Genomic DNA, 10,579 nt, shown 5'->3' with positions numbered 1-10,579 from the left:
AAATTGCTGGACCTCGCCAACTCGTGCGAAAGTAAAACTTTGATCTCAACAACTAATGTAGAGGTCTGAATTCGTGTGTGCATGTAGTCCGGGGTCATAAATTAATACACAATAATTTACAGACTTGTAGCTGCTTCCAAAGGCCTGAAAAAATCGTAATTCAACTGGCAATTTGTTGTTGTGAAGAAAAATAGAGTAGATGAATGGTTAGTCCAGTCAAGGTTTTCAAGCTCGTTTCTATTCTCCAGTTGTAACACTATCTTATCACACCCACAGCAGCACAGGTGAAGAACACTGTTATCAGCACAAGGCGAGGAAAGTCAAAATGCACACTTGACAAAAAGCCCCTAAGTACTCATTGCTCTTGCTGCTTACTATATCAATGATATTCAATCCTGTTTATTCCTGTTGTCCTTTCGTTTGGTCTACATTCCCCAGTCAGTGTTCACAGCGAGTAAGTGTTACAACGAACGATAATAATATACTATTCTTCCAAATTATAAAGTAGCGTAAAAAAGTGAAATTAAAATGTTACAAAAAGTAGGCATAAGCTTTTTTTTGGCATGACAACAAATTAAACGTAACTCATTAAATTTTTGGGATTACAACGTATCTGGCCCGAATTCTAGACATAAGGTTTTTATAACATTCTATCGTTTCGAATTCTATATCCTCCGACACCTAAAAATAAAGGTAGTTTACTAAAGGATGAAAATTTAAAATACAAATAATGAAAAATTTTCTCAAAAATACCTGTAACGATTTTGGTTTTTACAAATATATTTTTATTAACAACCGTCCATCGTAGTACGAACCATTCCTCTAAAAAAATACATAAGGTGAAATTTACTGTATAATGCGTTTTCGAACAGTTTTTCATAAATCACATTTTATATAAAAATATCATTAATAACCAACAATATGACATAACTGGTTCGTCATGTAAACATTCAGAAGGGTGGTTAACTTTTAGAGTGAGCTTTTCTCCGACGCTTTTCCCATTAACGCCTCAGGCAATTTTGTTCATATTTCGTAAAGAACCGTTTCATTAATAACCTAATATACTGCATAACTCGATTGTCCTGAAAACATCCAGGAGTGTTTTTTTCAAGGGGTGATTAATTTTTTTTTTTACAATTTTTTAGTAGTAAACGGATTTGTTCTAATTTCAGTAATAAATATTTCAGTAGTAAGTTTACTACATGGTATAACTCGCTTCTCCCGAAAAGAAAAATCCCAAAGATGTATTTTACTTTGACGGTGAAATTTTTCCCGACGATTTGCTTAAAAATGACTCGAACTACTTGGTCCAGATTTCATAAATAATTTACCATTTGGAATAAATCGTTTATTCTGAAAATTAGAAATAGAAAATTGTTTACCTTTGGGAAAAGTTTTTAGCGATGATCTTAGCAGAAATAACTCAGGTGATGTTTGTTGTTCATATTTCATAAATAAATGTTACATAAATAACCTAATGATATGATATAATTCCATCATCCTGAAAATTTAGAAATCGTATATCACTTTTGGGAGTTTTACCCTGCGATTTTGTTTATATTTCATAAATAAGTATTTTATGAAAATGGTAACAACATAGCATAACTTGTTTGTTCTGAGTGATAGTTTATACTTCGGGGTGACTTTTTCGACGACTGTCTCAGAAATTATTCGGACGCTTTTGTTCATAGTTAACACTCAATTATTTCCTTAATAATTCTAATATATAGAATAAGTAATTTCCAACGGAAATATGACTAATGGATACTTAACAGTTACACCTAAAATTTCTTCGAACAAAGCTTTCCAAAATCCATTATTTTATTCGCGTTTTTCAAATAAATGTTTCAGTAATAGCTGCAGCCTAACACGAGCCAGTTTAAGAAATTCGAGCGAGAAAATTCAGTGCGTTTGGTGCGTACTCTTTCTTAAATATATTTTTAAATGTAACATCTAATCAGAATTTTCCTAACAAAATTGAAACTTTTTTTTAAATTTGCCTTGTTGTGACCAAATAGTTTAAGTGCATTGGTTCTGAATTTTATTTCCCGTCAGAGATAGTATATTTTCATCCAACGTTGTGGTATAGATGACACGTTGGTGCAAAGAAAAAAGTGTTTAAATGAGAGTAACCAAGCTAATCAATATTATTTTACGAAATTATTGAAGAAACGTGTTTAATATTAGGTAGGTGCGACTGAAATGTCCAACCGATGATTGTCAATTCCAAATGTAAAAAGTGAAGTGAGACCAGATTAATCAGTGGTCTCTAGGTAAAGTTATCCTACTAAGTAGTGATTGATATACCAAAAAATATAATCGCTGGGAGACATGTTAAAAGAACACAGTGCGTGAGAGAAAGCCTTCTTAACCTTCGATTTAGAAATAACGTTGGCAAAAATTTTATTTAAAAAATAATAATACTGCAAATCACAGATAATCTGCACCTTTGTTTGAGGGCGAGTATTGAAGTTCATATATAGGTTTGCGTTGAAGTGAACATTAGCACACAATATCTGTTGAACATTGCTGGCGGCTTGCGGACAGCGCATTTCACGAGTTTCGATATTGTAACAATTTTAGCGAACTCCTGAGCCTTCCGCACTGTACACTATTAGTTAAATTCGTGCTTAATTAAAGCTCTTGTTTGTTTAAATTTAAAACTGTTGACTGTTATCAACTGTGCACCACGGGCAACCATCTGCCAGTAATTCTTTGTTTTCGCCTTTGTTTTCTTTGTGTATAGTTTTGCATATACGTGGCGTGGACATTAAATTTTGACTTCTATGCCATATGTATCTAATTACATACACAACTTTAGAACGAACACAACAAACTTGGAATATATTATTTGTGTAGGAAAATCACACACGTGGCACCGCACGGGAGAGCCGTGTGTGAGAATTATTATTATTATTATTATTATTATTATTATTATTATTATTATTATTATTATTAATAATAATAATAATAAACTTTATTTTTACGTGCTGAGAATAGCTAAAATGCAGCAAAAATACGGCACTTTGTCCTATTCTACTTTATTTTAGAAATATCTATAGTACAAGTGATAAAATTATTATTACATCTATAACTTAAATTATTAATAATAAAAACACTGACAGTGTAGTGTATGTCAACTATTAAAACAAAAGAAGTGTCAAAAATTAAAATAAAAAATAAAACCTACTAAGTTATGTTTAAAATTCTAAAATAAAATCATATTTTAAGATATGCATTCCTTATCTATCTATTAAAATGCTACAATAGCAACTAAAAGCGCATGAGCTCCAACCTATAACTTTAGATTTCAAATCTTTCACGTTTAACAGAGACAAACATTTTAAGTATTTGTACTTTAGATAGTCTAAATTAGTTAACTATATCTTTTTCACAAAGTTTATGATATAAAATTATTGTTCAAAGCATTTGTATTTTAATAACCCTTCTCTAAAATCAATACATGTGAGTTGTGCTTCCATTTCCGAGTTCTTTAAACTATGTTTTTATGTTTATGGCCAATCCTTTCGACAATGAGATCTCGGAAACTAGAGGCTCTAGAAAGATGACGTTTTCACTGATCGATTGGAAATTTTGAGTAGATTGTCCAGTTCTAATTGAATATTTAAAAAGAAAAAACATGGCTATTATTTCTTTATTACATCTTTTTAGGGTACGCTGGAAGCGTTGAATTTTTTTTTAAAAAAAGCATTACCCTATGCGTTATACATTCCCACAACCACAATGTTGTATATCGGGGTTGTATATGTATCAGGCGTTTGTTCATTGCCAAATAATAGTAAAAAAGAAAGTTTAACCATTTCTCGAGTCTAAGACAAATCTTTATTTTTTGAGTGTTTTGCCCAATGAACACCATATATAACTGACATTATAATTAATTGTATATGTAATGTATTTGCTTATTACATACTGTATGCAAGAAAAAAGAAAACACCGGTCATACATGAATTAGAATTTCCAACCGGAAGTAGGCTCAAATCTTGCAAACGGTGCGAGATATTGAGAAAAGGATAATCGAAAAAATCTCCCGTTTATGATAACCCTTGCCGATTTTATTTTTCAAATCAAGACGTCTTTCACTTGTATGTGTAAAGGGACATATACATATGTTGTGAGGAATGAGAAGGAGATTTATACTCATACGCAAATGATGCGCTGTGTACAGAGCGCAGGTTCAGCTAGTAACTTTTTAAAATCCTACAGATTAAAACATGCTTTCTATTATGCGGTTGCAATAAAATTTTTACCATTATGCCACATGTAGGAACTTTAAGATCAACATTTTTTTAAATACAATCAGAGATACATTGGTTGTCAAGTAACTTTTCTACAAATACAGATTCAATCAATTTTCTCCTGTCACCCAGTCGTTCCAAATTAAAATACGTTATCCAATATTCATACGTAATAATAATAATAATAATAATAATAATAATAATAATAATAATAATAATAATAATAATAATAATAATAATAATAATAATAATAATAATAAACGGAAAACGAAACGATAATTTACATAATTTATAAACATAAGTTAACATTTATTAACGCATGTAAGTGCAATGGACTTAAGTTATTTCTCTCTCTCTCTCTCTCTCACACACACACACACACACACACTCTGTCTCTCTCTCTGCGAAAGCAACAGCCCTTATTGTGCCAAGGCATAGAAGAGAACTTGTGGCAGTCACGACTTTGGGGTGGTGTGTGGTCCGCACAACGGATCCCTTTGTTGTTAGTCCTAGCTTTCTAGACCGGATGCAGTTGTTCCCGGTAGAAAATACAAGAAAATAGACTTTTCTATTACTATTAAAGTAAATAATTATACTCATCCCCTTAATGTGATACTTGTGTCTGCTTAACTATATTCAAACAGCTGATCCGTGGAAGAATCGTTGATAATATTAATAAAGAAATTCGACAAATATTCTTGTAAATAATAGGTAAAAGTTTGCGTTCACTTTGCTGGGCACATCAGTGTGCTGCGTTATACCGACTGTGGTACACTGAAATATCGGGTATGGCTTTCTAATTTTCCCAACTACTTCAGCTGCTTCAATTGAAATGCATCTATAATAATAAGAGAGTGAACACATACGTCTTAGGTAAATTTAGAATAAGATTCGCGAGAATGTTATTAAAAAAATAATAATAATACTCAAAATTTTATAGAGTAGTTTGTTTTATTCGAAATTACATACTTCCTGCAATTGTTTGGGGTTGAAATTATTTGAAATAAAATCTTTAAGCTTTACGTCCCACGTTTATGTCGGCCGACTAGTCTAAAATAGGCGGAGATAATGAGAAATGAATGAAATGGTGGAATGAAGAAAGTGGGGGAAAACTGGAGAATCCCGACGAAACCCACGCACATGGTGTTTGTCCACCACAAAGTTCACTTGGAAAGAGCTGTGATCGAGCCAAGGTCCCTATGCACCGGAGGTGAACGCTCTACCACTGAGCCACCCAGGCCCGTCTGAAATTATTTATACGAGAGAGGGAATACTTTATGAAAACTTGATAACGAACACATTCGTTCAAAAATTCCGGGTTTTTCGTGAAATATTGCTTATACTTTTTTTCAAGCTTTCCAATGATATTTAGCTTGTAGGCAAGTTGCAATCACCTAAAGGCAAGCGAGCAGATTCACTCCTGGTTCAAGTTCCTATTTGGAAAACCTAAGTTAATAATAATAATAATAATAATAATAATAATAATAATAATAATAATAATAATAATAATAATAATAATAATAATAATAATAATAATAATCTTAAATAAATTTAAAACTCTCTGGACTTAGTGCATTGGCATAATTCCACGAATTAAAAGTAATGTTTCCTTCTCATGTAAGTGTAGAAGGACTTAGTCCCTGTTGCTTTAAATATACGATGAAAGTGTGAAACTGTCAAATGATAAGTTACATACAAAGCCCTAAGCAAAATTATATAGTATAGTCTTCATTTCTAGGTTGTTCAAAGAACACTTTTGGTTCAGCACAGAAAAGAAAAATAAAAAATGCTCAGTTTTAATCTATGTAGAGAGTTTGTTTGTGTGTCTGTATGTATTAGACCCTCACACAGAAAAAAAAGAGAGAAAGGACAACAACAGTCCGTCTTTGTGAGACTACAACTCATGTAACATGTTAACTACCAAACATTCTAATCCTAGTTGAAATACTAAAGGTCAAATCATTGTGAAGGTTTTATAGCGTTGTATGGGTAGTCAATCAAAATACTAGTTTCTAAGATTTACGATTATGAATATAAAGAAAACGATTCGAAAAGTCATTATATCGGTGCAATGGCTGAGAAACAGAGCTCGAAAAGCAAAGTTCTTGTTTTGGTTCAAGAATGTTATAGTGCAAAGGAAGCCGTTGAAATATGCGGGATTTCTCCACGAACTGTACAATTTTGGGTAGAACGGTATCGAGAGACAGGAGAAACTGAGCGCCGTCATGGAAGTGGGAGAAAGCGTATTACCTCTCCTGAAGAAGATCAGACGCTTGTGAGGACTGCAGTAGAAAGACCATTCCTCACTTCCAGACAATTGGAGCAAGCAGCAAGTTTCTCTGCGTCTCGCGATACCGCGTGGAGGCGGCTAAGGGCTGCTAATCTCTTTGCGAGGAGGGTGGCAGTCAAACAGTTCCTGTCGGAAGGACATAATCAACGGCGTCTTGTATTTGCTCAAGCAAATGTGAATAATGACTGGAAGGATGTAATCTTCTTCTTCAAATGATGGCCCCGTTGTTGTGTACCGTTTAAACGGAACGAGATATGACTCACGATACGTTTATCAAAGAAGATTTTCGGGTAGGGTATCTGTGTCCGCTTGCGGAATCGTCTCCTCTCATGGATTTGGGTTACTTCATCGGGTAAAGAGGAGATGTACAGCGGCGCAGTATTTACACATCCTTCAGGAAGTAATGCTGCCAGCTGTTCGTTTCCTCCATCCAGATGGAGTAATCCATTTTCAACATGATAGATCTCCGATCCACGAGTCTCGATTGGTTCAAGGATGGCTTTCTGGAGAAGCACACCTTGACGTCTTAGAGTGGCCTCTCAGAGCGGCTGATATGAACCCAATTGAGAACGTGTGGTCTGAGGTCAAGAGAATAATGAGAGATACGTGGCCCTCACCACCTCCAACCACACAAGACAGTTTGTGTGTATCACCGACCTCAGCTTATTTTATTGCATTTGTGGAGAATTAGGAAAACCTTTGATAGATTTTAAACTTTATTAACCAAGCCCCATATATTTTCAATATTCTAGAAAATTTTTCATCATCGCTTTTGTATGTCTTTTTTGTATTGGTGAGCCTCAGTCAGATCCTATGGCTAAATGTGGACATACGATGTGGAAACGACAACTCCCTTTGTGATCGCTTTCTTGAGTCGAGAAAACGGGACACTTGCAGTTAGACTTACACGTTGTTACAGATCATTGCTGGTTGGACAATTTGAAGCATCCGCATCTCTTCAGCAAAAGAGCTTGGGCTCAACATCATACGTCATAAGCGGGAGACTCCAGCCCCCAGGATTCATATTCTATAGTTAAACGAAAGAGTGCTTCAGTGCTTCGGGCACCCTTGTGAGGACTGCCTACACGTTGCTGTTTGTTAACGAGTGCTTCGAGCACCCTTGAGGATGCAAGATCCGCGGTGCTAGTTATTATTAAGCACGCTTATTTTCTAAAACGTGTAACGCACCCATGTGTGAATCCATTTATGGTGCCATTATATACAAATATATATAGTCAAGTGTGAAAACAAAGCTAGTGAATTACTATATGCGCTAAGAAAGACGACCCACCCCTCATTACGGGAAACATCGCAATAAGTAAAACCCTGTGCCAGGACCTTGTCTGTAGCATAAGAGACTCGACCTCAGGACGGCGACAAGCCAACATCGTTGGCTAGCCGAAGATTCACGTGAGTTCTTTAGTTCATATACCAAGCCACCTACTTCGTTGATATATATCAATCAAAAGGTTATTAACTCATTTGTTTCATTGATTAATGTGCATGTAATATATATATTGAGTAACATTATATAGTCATTATACAAGATCTGGCTTTATCATTTGTTATAATTCTAATACGTAATTCAATTACAGATAGTTCAGTATAATATCTATTACGTTGTCTGCATCCAAGTCCACTGCGTTCCCAGCCCCAGGACGACAAAGATGCAGGCATGGGTATGGACCGTGTCCGTTGTGGAATAGCTGGGAAAAGAAAAGAGAAAAGGCAAAATAAGAGACTGAAAGTTGTTCCGAACCACAACGTACATAACGGTATCATGTGAATTAGTAGAGAAGGCTTGGAAAGAGTTAGCAGAAAGCCATAATTACATCACAAGGCTTATAGGGAGCATGCCACGACAGTTTCAAGCCGTAATTGATGCAGAAGGATATTGTACTTCCTACTGAATACTTTGGAACAATTAATCATCTCTTCTAACGGCTACATTTTAAATTCCAAAATGGTAAATTAAAACACAAATTAACATGAATCCGTTATTCTAAATAATGTTAGGTAAAAAAAATTAAAAATTTCTACGAGTGGATTCGAACCGCTGAACCTTTCGTTTGAGAAGCTCACACCATTCCACTGCTCTACACCTCGTTTTCTTCAAACAATTCTTGAAGGAACGGATTAAGAGCAAAAACTTAAGTTGAATAATTCCTGTGTTATTCTTTTTTCATTTTATAAAAGTTAACTCAGGGAGGGACAGTTATAAGGAAAAGATACATAGAATTGTCGAATATTAAATGTAGGTTTGATTAATGGATTAAGACACTGTAAATAGTTGACTGTTTGAAATATACTGGGAATGACGGAGATATTACCTGATGAAAACCACGAAGAGATATGTTAATGGTGTTAGTTGCAAAGTGTTGTAGAAGTGAAAAATTTAAGGAAATCTCTAAACCTCTGAAATCACAGGTCCAAATTGAGTGACTGCTAAATGTGACCAAAGCAAAATAAAGTATTAATAACCTGTGTTACAGTTTCAGACGTATCATCCTCATATCAAAACTACGATAGAAGTAAATTGTGAATAAAGTTCAATTTACAGCTCTGGAATACCAAAAAAAAAAAAAAAATTGTTAGATGTGAATTTTGGGAAAACTTTTTTATAAGGCTTTCGATTTATTTATTGGTTTATTTGTTAGCTTCCCCATGCCGTAAACGTCTAGTGGTCCACTTGCCGCTAAATGGCGATCTTCGATATAGCGACGCGTCGAAGGATTGCAGCTAGTGTGCCACTAGTGGCAGTAATTCGTCGAGTCGAAGCAGATATCTAGAGTCGGGGTATTGAAGTTACCACCGCGTAACAGTGAGGACTTCATTTTGTTCCGCGCTCCTTCGGTTTGGCACGGAGAATCGCGAAGTGACCAACACGAACTATCGCCAGTCATATGCATGCGTTTATTGTTATATATTATTTTTCTCTTACTAATTGTTATTATAAGCACAATACTTGACCTCCGGGGGTCAAGATTAACTCCTGCCTTTACATCATGAAATGAAAAATCTTGCTATGGGTGCGTATAATTGTATGAATTTAGATGACAACTGTCGCCGATCACTAGCGAGTGATTATTGGAGAACTATGAAAAAAGTAAATAGACGCTTGCCATTTTGTTATAAAATTATATGGTAAGTGCATTTGATCTGATTCCAAACAGTTATCGTCAAATATACACGGTGAAAGGGTACTCTGATTAGAAATATTAAAAAGAATTCAACGATTTATCGCCGATCTACGATCTACAAGCTGTGTCTTCACAATCGCCTCCGTGGCGAATTCGGAACAACACGCAACAAGTAATCCTAAGGTTGACGGTTTGCGCACACTTTAGGGGACTTTTTTACTTTTTTAGAAATGTTTTTTGACTCGCCTTAATGGAAACAAATTACGCATATAAACGACTTAACGTATTTTTGGAGAATAATTGTGTGGTTCGTTGGCGTTCCGTGGCTTCTCTGCCGCTGGTGGTAAAATTTTCAAAACGGAAGTGGGGCCACCGCCGATCGTCACTGCAGGGCCGCCAATTTTGGGGGACATATCGCTAGTTGCCTATCGGTGATCCACCGACGCTTACGGCATGGGGTTGTCCTTTTCAAAGTGAGGCAGGTTGTTATCGACGAACAGTGTTTTGGGGAACATCTTCCGACTTCGACTTCTGAATAATATGTTTAGGATCAAGTCAAATCAAGGTTGCCCCATGGGAAGGTAGAAGAAGAGAGGCAATCGCTCCAAGCACTACCCTTTAGAGCCTCCGTCTCATTCAAGACTTAGAGTGTTCAGGAAAAGTAACACGTTTATTACTTGTTATTTATTCTTTGAGTCAAAGTATTTTGCAATAAACCATCGCTTTGTAAGATATTTTTACGATTACATGCTATTGAGTTCGAAAATTGTACTTATAATTTTTCCATCAGGGATTTGAAAAAATCAAAGTTCGAACAAAGAAAGATCTCCGATCCACATGTCCCTTTATGTTTGATATGGAAGTCTCATCTTCATTATTGAACCGTAATTTGT

At 35.2% G+C, this 10,579-nt stretch overlaps 1 protein-coding gene across 1 annotated transcript; it reads left to right on the top strand.

The window, feature by feature from the left end:
* The first annotated feature begins 6,327 nt into the window (after positions 1-6,327).
* On the top strand, positions 6,328-6,762 carry LOC145660810 (uncharacterized). The gene has a single exon (XM_081726226.1). It carries the CDS (start codon positions 6,328-6,330, stop codon positions 6,760-6,762), a length of 435 nt encoding a protein of 144 aa, XP_081582352.1.
* Positions 6,763-10,579: the final 3,817 nt, after the last annotated feature.

Source organism: Thermobia domestica, chromosome 9 (genome assembly GCF_964235325.1).
Source record: "Thermobia domestica chromosome 9, izTheDome1.hap1.1, whole genome shotgun sequence".
In the NCBI taxonomy this organism is placed as follows: Eukaryota; Metazoa; Arthropoda; class Insecta; order Zygentoma; family Lepismatidae; genus Thermobia; species Thermobia domestica.
Note: the sequence above shows the minus strand (reverse complement) of the source record. Positions and strands in the feature narration are given on the sequence as shown.

Coding starts and splice junctions, on each gene's coding strand:
- LOC145660810 (XM_081726226.1), top strand. CDS start 6,328: ATGGCTGAGAAACAGAGCTCGAAAAGCAAAGTTCTTGTTTTGGTTCAA.